Here is a 12,849-nt window from a genome sequence, read left to right on the forward strand (position 1 = left end):
GATTATTTCGCCGTTGCGTTGAAAGTCTCCGTGTGGCCGGTAGTGAATGCTTGCTCTTGAGATTGATCACGCACACGAGCACGAGCGCTCTTGTTGCATTCTGAAACATTACCGCTAGAGGTCGCTAAAAATCGCATACAGCACCTTTAAGGTTAGAACAAATATCACATGTGAAGAGGTATACAATATAGGTTAGTCATATATATTATAATATTGGTTTAGCCTAAATTTAGTCTTGAAAGAAATAGAGTCAGGGCAAGGGCGCGATCGAACAATGGAAACATTAAAACAATCCGTCATTTTGTTTATACAGGACAACATTCAGTCTGCAAAGTGTTTACTTATATTTGTGTAGGCCTATACTCGCATTAAAACACAATGTTAAAGGCAAAACATATATACCCAACCCCTGTTTGAAACAGTCTGTGTGTTGTAACGTCTGTCAGAGTTTGAAGTCTGCCCAGATGAAGTATAGGAAAGACAGTGCAAACGAACTGGTAGTTACACGAGTCCTTTTATAGTTGCTTCCTATTCAGTTAAGCACACTCTTCACATACATGTCAAAAGAGCGGATGTTAACAGGTTAAAGATTAAAAAAAAAACAGGTTAAACTCTGTAAAATGCTACAAATCAAAGTGGAAGTAAACGTATTATAATAAAACAGCACGCGATAGGTCCAGGATAGATCTTCCTCTTTGCACGAGCATTCTCACTCTCACTGAGTGTGCGTGCTCACATCAGAACAGCACATAAGTAATAAAGAACGCCATAGAAGAAGTCATCTTAAAGGCATATCAACATGTCATGACACTACTGAACACTAGGTGGCCGTTACAGACTTCCATCTTTTGGATATTCATCATATCGCATTGGTTTTCATTGTTTCATTCTTTTTATCTTTTTATTTGTTTAATTAATGAACTAATTATATTAAACTACTATCAGTGCACTATAAATAAACTGGTTCTATGCCTTTATTAATAAAACATATTTAAAACATACAAGGCATAAGACATTAATAAAAATGCTTTTCTATATTTACTTTTATGCTTTTCATTCCATTTTACTGAAATCGTACCAAACCGTGATGTCTGAACTGAACCGTGACTTCTGTGTACAGTTCCACCCCTAGTATTGTCATCATACTATGAATTATGCTCTCCAGGTTGAGCGGATGTTGATCTGGCTTTGATTTCAATGTCATTTTGCAATGTCAGAATCTCATCCTTAAGAGCAGAGCTTTCCAAGTCGAAAAGTGATTTAACTTTGGAAGCAATGTTACCAACATCAATACTTGCACCAAATGGATAACACGTATAGCTGGCTACAGGCTCAATGGATGCAAAATCAGTAAAACGCCTCTTGAACTCTGCTGAGATGCTCTGAACATGCTCCTCATAACGTGCACTGTCAAGCTGTGTCTCACCTTTACCTTGACGTTGTAGTTCTGCTTGCATGTGAGGAAAGTTGCGCAGGTTACCACGCTGCAGCCTGCTTGACATCAGCTGTAGCTTGCTTTTAAATGTGTTAACTGAACTCATCATGTTGACTACATCTTTATCCTTACCCTGCAGCTCTAAATTCAATGCATTGAGCTCGCCAGTGAGATCAGTGAGGAAAGATAAATCTAAAAGCCACTGGTGGTCCTCTAGCTTTGCATGGTAATCCACGTGTTTTGAAAGCTTCAGGAAATCCTTGATTTCAGGCAATAGCTCTGTGAATCTGGCCAAAAATGTACCTCTGCTTAACCACCTAACATCAGTGCTCAGCATCATTCTCCTCCAAGTGAGCACAGAAAAGCCTTCTCTGCAGACTCCTGGCAATATCCATCACTTCTTTCATATTTAAAACTTTTCCACACAACGCTTGCTGGTGAATTATACAGTGATAATTCAGGAAATTCGGGAAAGATACACTTTCTTTGCTCAGTGCAATGAACCCATTGGTGCGGCCCATCATAGCAGGCGCCCCATCAGTTGTGATGGAGATAAGCTTGAAGAGCGGCAGTTTTGTCTCGCTAAAAAATCCCATAAAAGCATTAAAAATATCCTCACCTCTGGTGTGTCCTTTTAATGGCAAAATTGTGAGTAACTCTTCCTTGGTGCTCATCTCTCCAAAAACCATCCTGATGAAAACACACAATTGTGCCACATCCACCATATCAGTCGACTCGTCAAATTGGAGGGAAAAGCACTCACACGCGTCAATATCCCTCTTCAGTTGCTCCTCTACATCCACAGCCATTCTCTCAAATCGCCTTGATGTAGTATTGTGGGAGAGTTGCACTTCTTTAATGGCCTTCATGATCTCATTTTTAAAGTTGTCAAAAAGGCTATCCGCTGCCTCGAGAAAGGCTTCTTTCACCATATCGCCGTCATTGAATGGCTTCTTGTATTTAGCAAGGACGTGACTGACGCGATAGGAAGCAATAGTTGCGGCCTTACTCTGGGTCTTCGGTTTGGTGAAGATTGACTGCCGCGCTGTAAGTTGTGCTTTCAAATCCCGCACTTTTGTGGCACGTAAAGGCGTTTTTGCAGGGAAATCCCTCTCGTAGCTCCCGTGTACTGTTTTAAAATGCCGCTCCAGATTTCCTTTCTTTGCCAACGCCACCGTTTCATTGCAGCTCAAACAAACAGGCATTGAATGAGAATAAACAAAAAAATAATCTTCCTCCTCCTTCTTCTTCTTCGTTTTTATCGGCGGTTGGCAACCAGCTTTTGGTGCATTACCGCCACCTTCTGCTCCTGAGTGTGAATCAGACATTAGGCTTACAATCTAATTTGCACAAAAAACACATTTTCCTACACATTACCTACACATTTTCCTATATCCCTATTTATCCTCATAACCGATCATACAAACCTGTTTCCCTTAAAAAAGTTAACAATATCCTAACCTGTGCTCTGTCACCTATTTTCAACATTCCTTTTAATGTTAACTCTTGTACCCCTAATTCCCTCAATTTATTCCTCATTATAACTCTCTGTGACTCATACCTCCTACATCTTATTATTATATGCTCCACTGACTCTACTTCCTGACACCACTCGCACAAGCCTGTTTCATGTTTTCCTATCAATTCCAGTGATTTGTTTAAAGCACTATGGCCCAACCTTAACCTTGTCATTACAGTTTCCTCTCTTCTGTGCCCACCACCTAATCTAGTTATTTTTACACTCTTTTGAATTTGATATAAATGCCTTCCTTTCTCCTCTCTGTCCCATCTTTCTTGCCACATTTGGTTAGATTTTTCCCAGACAATACTTTTAACCTCTGCTTTACTTATTTTAATATGCATTTCTATATTCTCCTTCTTTAATGCCCTTTTCGCCAATTCATCCACCAGCTCATTCCCTTTCACCCCTACATGTGCTGGAACCCACATAAATTGTACCTGTCCTCCTTGATTTTTTATCCTTGTCACTGACTGAAGGACTTCATACAATATATCCTGACGGCTCCCAGAATGAAAAGATCTTAGGCTCATTAAGACTGAGGATGAATCGGAGCATATCAGCACCTTTCCTTGCCTTGTTATTTCCATCCACCTTAACGCAACTAACACTGCCACCATTTCCACTGTATATACTCCCAAAAAATCTGATGTTCTTCTACTAATTCCTATTCCTTTTGCAGGTATTGCCACCCCATATGCCGTCTCAACACAGCGGTTCCCATTCTTTGATGACAGCATTCAGCATCATAAACACCGGATAAACACACACGTGTTCTCCTGTCCCTGTAACATACAGACAAGATTCACATTACGAGCTCAACACTGCATTTACATGCTGAGGTTGATGTGTTAACTCACTTTTAATCCAACTTAAATGTTCCTCAATATATCAACACCAATAAGGGACAAATTAAATATATATCATGTTTAGTTACTTTATAGATGTGTTTATTCACAGCACATAATTTGTCTAATGTAAGCAGTGTTGACAACAGTGAATTATCCTACATAATAGCACACACATGTATTTTTCATGTTGGGATGTGCTCACCTGCAAAACTTATACAATATTTTCCTTCATGATGTAAATAGACATTTTAAATAAGCGTATTTAAGATGTATGGTTATGTAACACTTTGTAAACGTAACTTTACGGTTACTGGAGCTCCCCTGTTAGCTATACATAATAAAACATGTGTTTACAGCAAAATCACAACTATACTATACTTTCTAACTCCTTCAGACCTTCAACAGTTAAAACGTTTACTCTATATAGTTTAACACATCCGATGTAAACACAATGGAACCGTGTTTACTCACATTTGTAAACCCCTGCGTCGCTGATCTCCGCGACGTTGATATTGACGTATCCTCTAGTGTGGCCTCCTGGGATAGATGAGTATCATGAGTACCCGTGGAAAAGCACTCAAAAATCTGTGCAGAAGCAGTAAGCCATCCGGGAACTTCTCGCCTATACTCTTTTTATGAAAACTGATGTTTCGAACGTACTGCTTCCTTCACGTACTGTTTTCGCCTACTATATAGTAGGAAAGTAGGCATACTGGAACGCACTTAAGTCCGAATCTCGCGACAATTACTACGTCACCCAGGTAATTCTCGCCGACTCTTTTGGATTCATTCATACTTTTTTGCTCGCCTACTCTTTTTCCCATACTAAATAGTAGGGAAGTATGCAGTTTGGAACGCAGCCATGTTCTCTGCTTCCTTTTAGTCTCGTGTTTGTGTTGTTGTGTGAATGCACGTGTGTAGTGGTATAGTGGTGGTAGTGGTGTAGTGTAATGTATGTCATACCTAATCCACTCCAGCTGATCATCATTATCATCACCAGCTGCAATCCATTTCACCTCCCTATATATACTCACCACTGTTTCATATTCCTTGGACATCTTCTTCCTTGGACATCCGTGGCTCATCTTCCTTGGACATCCGTGGCTCATCCAACACAATCCTCGTGTAGACTGGCATCAGAAGTCTGTGCTAGAGTGTAGTAAGGAATGTCATAAGTCTTGTCTCATGTCTGCTTATCCGTCTGTTCCTGTGTCTGTGTTTCAGGAGGAGGTAGGGGATTTATCTAACGTGCCCGCGGAGTATCTGGTTCTAAAGGAAGTGTTCAGTAAGTCTCGTGCAGCTTCTCTTCCTCCGCATCGTCCCTATGACTGTGCGATAGATTTACTGCCAGGTAAGTCTCCGCCTAAAGGCAAGTTATATTCACTTTCTGTCCCAGAGAGGGAGGCTATGGAGAAATATATTTCTGATTCTCTAGCAACCAAGTTTATCCGCCCTTCCTCTTCTCCTGCAAGGGCGGGGTTCTTTTTTGTGGGGAAGAAGGACGGATCTCTGCGACCTTGTATAGACTACCGGGGGTAGAACAACATCACGGTAAAGAATACCTATCCTTTGCTGTTGATTTCTTCAGCGTTCGAGAGGTTACAGGGAGCGTCTATCTTCACAAAATTGGACCTACGTAACGCTTATCATTTGGTTCGCATTAGGGAGGGGGATGAGTGGAAGACTGCTTTTAACATTCTAGGGGGCACTTTGAATATTTGGTTATGCCTTTTGGTCTGTCCAACTCCCCAGCGGTCTTCCAGGCACTGGTCAATGACGTGTTGCGAGATATGATCTAGACCAATTCATATATGTTTACCTGGACGACATATTGATTTTTTCCTCCTCTCTCCAGGAACATGTGCAACACGTCCGACGAGTGCTTCAGAGGTTGCTAGAGAATGGGCTTTTTGTCAAGGCGGAGAAATGCGATTTTCATGCACAGTCTGTTCCTTTTCTAGGGTACATCATTTCGTCTGAGGGAGTGCGTACGGACCCTGAGAAGATTAAGGCTGTGGTGGAATGGCAGAGCCCAGATTCCCTTAAGGCCCTACAGAGGTTTCTGGGGTTCGCCAATTTCTACCGGCGTTTTATTCGCAACCAACTAGTCGCTCCTCTGACTGCCTTGACCTCCCCCAGAACGGCGTATAGGTGGTCGGACACAGCGGAGGCTGTGTTCAACAAACTGAAAGGCCGCTTTGTTTCAGCCCCCATTCTCATCGCCCCTGTTCCATCAAGTCAGTTTGTAGGTGCAGTGTTGTCCCAGCGCTCTCCTGTAGACAACAAGATGCATCCCTGCGCGTTTTTGTCTCATCGTTTGTCCCCAGCTGAACGTAATTACGACATTGGTAACAGAGAGTTGTTGGCAGTCAAGTTAGCCTTGGAGGAATGGCGCCACTGGTTAGAGGGATCAGGGGTTCCCTTTATCGTCTGGACCGATCACAAGAACTTAAGAGTCTATTAGAACCGCTTAAAGATTAAATTCCAGGCAGGCTCGGTGGACACTTGTTTTTCGGTCGTTTTGATTTTACTCTCTCGTACTGCCCGGGTTCCAAAAACACCAAACCCGACTCCTTATCTCGTATTTTTGACCAGTCCGAACGCCCGTCCACTCCCGAGTGTATTTTACCCGAGACATTAGTGGTCTCCACTCTCAGATGGGAGGTCGAATCGAAGGTCATGAAGGCCTTAGAAGGGGTAACGCCTCCGCCCGGTTGCCCACCGAGTCGGTTATTTGTGCCGGAGAATTTATGCTCGGAGGTCATCCAGTGGGGTCATTGTTCCAACGTGGCTTGCCATCCAGGAGTTAAACGAACTAGCTTTTTAGTCAAGCAACGATTCTGGTGGCCGTCTATGGCTCGTGACATTCACAATTTTGTTTTGGCTTGCTCAGTTTGTGCCATTGGTAAGACTTCCAATCGACCCCCTAATGGGTTACTTCAGCCGCTGTCTGTCCCTTCGAGACCCTGGTCCCATATCGCTCTAGATTTTATTACTGCCCTCCCACCCTCCCAGGGTAACACAGTCGTTTTGACTGTAGTGGACCGTTTCTCGAAGGCGACACATTGCATTCCCTTACCCAAATTACCTTCAGCTAAGGAGACAGTGGTAACTGTCGTAGATCACGTCTTTCGCTTACATGGGCTCCCGATGGACAAGGTTTCCGACAGGGGTCCCCAATTTGTATCAAAATTTTGGCAAGAGTTTTGTAGATTACTGGGAGCTACTGTGAGTCTTTCTTCTGGGTTTCATCCCCAGAGTAATGGTCAGACTGAGAGAGCCAACCAGGATCTGGAAAGAGTATTGCGATGTATGGTTTCCAAGAATCCTTCCTCTTGGAGTCAGCAGCTCTCTATGGTGGAGTACGCACACAATTCGTTGCCAGTGTCGGCCACGGGCCTATCTCCGTTTGAGTGTAGCGTAGGTTACCAGCCACCTATTTTTCCCAGTCTGGAATCCGAAGTTGCGGTCCCCTCCACTCACGCCTTCGTCCAGAGGTGTCACCACACATGGACTAGAGCCCGGGAGACTCTACTCCAGGTGGGGGCGCGCACCAAGAGCCAAGGCCGATCGCCACAGGTCAAGGCCTCCCATATACGTTGTTGGTCAAAAAGTGTGACTTTCTACTAAGAATATTCCTCTCCGCTCTGTGTCTAATAAACTTGCTCCTAAATTCATTGGCCCATTTACTGTCACCAAGATCATTAGTCCGGTAGCAGTCCGCCTCAAACTACCTCCTGCGTACAGGAGGATCCATCCCGCCTTCCATTTATCTAAAATCAAGCCCGTGTTTCATGCTCAAATTAATCCGCCAGCCCCGGTTCCTCCTCCACCGCGACTCGTAGATGGGGAGACCACTTATTCGGTTAATCGTATTCTGGACTCTAGACGGAGGGGACGCGGATTTCAGTACTTGGTGGACTGGGAAGGTTACGGTCCGGAGGAGAGAAGTTGGGTTCCTGCTAGGGACAGCCTGTATCACTCCCTTATCGATGATTACAATCGACAGGTAAGGGAGTCTGAGAACGCCAGGAGGCGTTCTTAGGAGGAGGTGTACTGTCACAGTAGATATGTTCTCTGCTTCCTTTTAGTCTCGTGTTTGTGTTGTGTGAATGCACGTGTGTAGTGGGCGTGAATGTATGTCATACCTAATCCACTCCAGCTGATCATCATTATCATCACCAGCTGCAATCCATTTCACCTCCCTATATACTGTATACTCACCACTGTTTCATATTCCTTGTCAGATTGTTGTTTGATGTACGTCTTGTGGCTCTGGATTCCTCTCCCTGCTGGTGTTCTGGTCTTCGTCTTCGTGTTAGATTATCGTTGTCGTGTTGGATTCTTGTCTTCACCATCGTCACCGCTGCACTGTCGTCTGCACCGCATCCGATCATCTTGGCCCCTGCGTTACCAGTCTCCACATCCGCTTGTACTGTTATAGTTTCAAATAAACTGTGTTGACTTGCTATTGCTTCCTGTCTTTATAGCCGGAGTGACACAGGCTGCTTTAAACTGGACCACCATTTCTGTTCTTTTCTGTTCATTGCTGTAGACTGCTTTTTCATATGTGAAAGATGTTTTTTTATGTTATTTTTTCTTAACAGGTTTATGACATGACTACAAAAAACATTAGACTTTATGACAACACAAGTCAATATCTGACAATATCCGACCTCGACATGGAAATTCTGAAGTAAGACATTTATACTGTAATTCTTTTTACACTCTATTTCATGTAATTACAAATTGTGCCCAATACATAATGATTTATAAATAATAACTTAGCAAAATATATATATTATCTAACTAATCGATTCTGTTAAATCATTTTTGGAGTAGATGGCAGAGATGGAAGGTAAAAATATTCTAATAGGAAATTTGAATAGGCTTGTGCCAGGAAAGTCTGCACAATGAGCAGATGGGATACCCCCGTCTTTACCATGCTTCGTGCAGGGCCGGCGCTCCGCACACGCACACCACGCACTGTGCGTAGGGAACCAAGTGCTTGGGGGGGCACCAAAAAATCTGGGTCGTGAAAAATCATCACAATAGGCTACTAGTATAAATAACAAATACAATATGTCTAAAGCATGTTAATATACAAAAGCAATACAAAAGTAATATAGGCCTAGACCAAATTAGTGGAGAAAAAGGTGAATCTCCTGTGCCAGTCTCTCTCTGGTGCCCCCCCTTCCCCACCTCGCAGTGGTCTGTTCCTCAATCAGTGTCAAATTTGGCAGACACCTGATCGACATCAGACATGGCCTCGAAAAGGCACCAAGAGTCGGGGGCGGAAAAAAGGAAAAAGAAGAGACAGTGGGATGATACTCGTTTGCAGGTAAGACAATGTTTTAAATAAAAGTGTTAGTTTTGTAGGCACCCTTGCTTCGTGTATGCATGTCCAGAGGGGCGTCGCTAGTTGTGCAAATGATCCAGGGCTTTGCCCTGCATGTAGAATTTTTTATTTTAACGGGGGTCCGGGGGTTTCTCGCCGTTAATTTTTTTTTTTACTTGGGCTGTTTAAGATGCAGTTAGTTTGTTTGAGAAGAAAAGGAAGATCGCTTCGTTGTTGTTCTATCGGATAATGCGGTCAAAGACCCAAGGGCGACATCTATCGGTGAAACTGCAATTAGAAAAAAAACACCACAATCTCACTGTTTGTATATTTTCATATGGAGGTGTCAAATTATTAGGGCTGGGAAAAGCGTAATCACATCCAAAGTAAAAGTTTCTACATGAGTACTGTGTATAATTATTTTGTTTATATAATATACACACATATGCACATATATATTTAAGAAATATTTGCATGTATATACTGTATATATTTATTTCTTTTCATATTTGGTGCCATTATTACTGTAAATCTATTTATTTGCAGCAGTTATTTTGGAAGTAAAGAGAACCTAACTAAGAAATTCTGAATGGTTATTCCCTGGGTGAGTGGGTGGTTGGGGTTGGGGGGGGGGGGGGGGGGGTTGTTAAGGGGTCACCACCAAGCATTTGTGCTTAGGGCACCCAAATGGCTAGCGCCGGCCCTGGCTTCGTGCATGGTGAAAAATCTGCAACCAGAGGTATTGTCTGGAATTTAAAACAAGGTTTACAGTTTACAGGGTTTTGCAAACCTTAACATGAAAAATTTTCCTAGGACTTTCCACCTGAGGTTAAAGTAGTCCAGAGTGCAACACAGAACAGCTGTATGGCCCAGGATGCTGATGTCTGCATTTACCAAAAGTATCGATCAAAGTATGTAATGACGATTTCATTTACATGTTGTGTACTGTTTTGATTAAGCAGTTACTCATTGTTATCATTTATCTGTCTGCAGAGTGATGCACCCACAAATCAAGTCACTGGGCTGGATTCAGTGTGACCTTTGCCAAAATTGGCTGCTAGCTGACTGTGCTGGCATCAGTACTACTTATATCCTAGTTGTATCAATTTGAGTATTGTTATTTACAAAGAGATAGTCTCTCATTCACATTTCGCTTTTGTAATGGTGTTCATGAGATTACATAATGTATAGCCATGTAATTTATTAGAGCTTGTTGTGGGGCACTATAAATTTAGATTAATAAACACACACACATGTCTTACACTTGTCTAACTTCTGTAACTATAAAAAATTCCAGAATTTACACGAAGGCCTGAGGACTGGCACAATCCGATCCAACAGGATGTTTTTATTTAAACATCCAACATTTTCTCCAAAGCTTAAGATGAAGCTCAGTGAAAAGCTTAGTTTTTTTGATGACAATTTCATATTGTTGCTTTTTTAACAATTTATATAGTAAAAATAAGCTTGTGTTGTTTATTTATTTTGAACCAAGAATACAGGACTGTATACAGATGGATAAGAAAATATGTCAGACTATTTGAACGTCTCACATTTCATCACATCCGTATGCTATCAATGTAGATTTTTTAGCAGAAACATTTACAAAGTTACTTTATAAATCGTAATACGTTTTTAAATAGGGGTGTAACGGTACACAAAAATCACGGTTCGGTACGTACCTCGGTTTTCAAGTCACGGTTCGGTACGTTTTCGATACAGCAAAAAGAAAGAAAAGCCAGAGAAATTTCCTATTTGTAAAAATAGGGGAAAAAAATATTATAAGAAAAATAATATATAATATATATATATATATAATAAGAAAAAATATTTTTAAATAAGTGTGAGTTTTCCTAGATCTTGAAACTTTCAGGTTTATAAATGGGGGTCATCTTTGAAGGATGAACAAATAATGTTTTGGTCATCACATTAAAAATAACATTTATATATATATATTTATTTATATAATATTTTAATTTTGAAGTGCTGGAAAAAGATGTGTGAAGTACTTGAAAGCATTTCACCATTCCAGCCAAACTGGTTCCAGTTAGTGTTACTATATTAAACCCATGGTGAATGTTGCTGGTCTGTGGACGTAAAATATTACTAGTTCATTCACGGCACAATGTTTCTCCTGGTTTCCTCGACAGCGCCGTTTGATCTAATAGAGATCTACAGTTAATAACGGAGAAATGTGAATGCATCTCACTAGATCTCGCAGTGATGTTATTACCTCAGTGGCGAATTCAAATGTTTTCTTCACTGGATCTCTTAGCGCTGTGTGGTAACAGTGTTGCTTGATCGAGATCGGCTCGCGCTGCACAGATGTTGCTGGTCCGAACTGATAAACGATCCGTGAGGCACATAATGAGTAGCGCAGTTTCGTTCTGCTTTCATTACGCTTGCCATTTGATGTTGTGCAACGTTGTGTTGATCGCGTCAGCACGAATTTTGCCGGCAGGAAAAATGGTCCAAACAACCGTTCGGTTTGTATGCGTACCGAACCGGAAGCCTCGAACCGAAACGGTTCAATATGAATACATGTACCGTTACACCCCTATTTTTAAACCATATCAATGTTAATAAGTACAACGTTAACAATAGTTTTGCTACAGACTGAGAGGATAATTGAAAGATTGTACTCAGTATAGCCCCTTTCACACAGCGAGTTGATCCCAGGAAATTGCCGGCAAATTGCCAGAACGCCTTCTGTGTGAACGCAAACACAACCTGGGATTGCTTCTGGGATTGATCCCGGGTTGGGGACCTAGTAACATTGCCGTAATCAGTGCCGGAACGCGCGCTGTGTGAACAAAAGCCAGGACCAATGCCGTAAAGGGTGTGTCTTTAGTGATGACGCTCGTGCCATCGCGCGACTCTGTTGCTCTTAGAAGAAAGTTTGTGTTCGTCATCAACAAACAAAGGACGAACAAATACCTGCAAACTAGGGCTGCACGTTTTCAAGTTTTTCATTAACCGTTAACCGAGGCCCTTTCGGTTAATACTCGGTTAACCTATAGTGTGCGCGCCGCAAAACCTCGGGATACAGAGTTAATTTTTAACACCTTTAATAACTGGTTGGACCCCATTTGAAACGAAATTAATTTATAGAAATAAAACGCAGTGGTAAGTTCAGAGCAGTTAAAGTAGGCGCGTTTCCATCACCCTTCAAACTGAAATTGCCAATTGAAAATATGCACATTGGCAACACGTCCATTTCGCAAAAACTCCGTGTCCGCAAATAATAATAATAATTATCATTAGTATTGTAACATTTTATATGCATATGTAGAAGACGCTTTTATCCAAAAAAGGAGCAAAGCACAAATAAACACAATATTTTGACGCCTATCCAGTGTGTGTGCTTAGTGTGGAGGCTGCGAGACGCCCATGTGAACACTTTCATTGCAGTTCTTTCAGTGGAAACAACTTAAAATACTCTTTCATTTCTGGTCATACAGAAAATAATAATACATTATTCGCAAGTACATTTATTTGCGTAAACTCACAATAACAAGAAAACGTTGTGCTTTAACAAACAGGCGCGCTTCATGATTTCCGTGAACTGAAGCGCGAGAACTAAAACAGCCACCGCATTTGAATTTGTTCGTTTTAAATTGGACATTTAAAGCTTAAATGTCCAATTTAAAACGAACAAATTCAAATCAAAAGCCAATATCTCCTGACTATGTAATTATGTAGCTTT

The 12,849-nt window shown here is 41.7% G+C and overlaps 1 protein-coding gene across 1 annotated transcript; it reads right to left on the minus strand.

Annotated features, from left to right (window-relative positions):
• Positions 1 to 1,758: 1,758 nt before the first annotated feature.
• Positions 1,759 to 2,763, minus strand: LOC148994730 (zinc finger BED domain-containing protein 5-like). The gene has a single exon (XM_089128064.1). It carries the CDS (start codon positions 2,761 to 2,763, stop codon positions 1,759 to 1,761), a length of 1,005 nt encoding a protein of 334 aa, XP_088984190.1.
• Between the last annotated feature and the right edge of the window lie 10,086 nt (positions 2,764 to 12,849).

This window comes from Pimephales promelas, chromosome 3 (assembly GCF_988280905.1).
Source record: "Pimephales promelas chromosome 3, fPimPro1.hap1.1, whole genome shotgun sequence".
NCBI lineage: Eukaryota > Metazoa > Chordata > Actinopteri > Cypriniformes > Leuciscidae > Pimephales > Pimephales promelas.

Coding starts and splice junctions, on each gene's coding strand:
- LOC148994730 (XM_089128064.1), bottom strand. CDS start 2,763: ATGTCTGATTCACACTCAGGAGCAGAAGGTGGCGGTAATGCACCAAAA.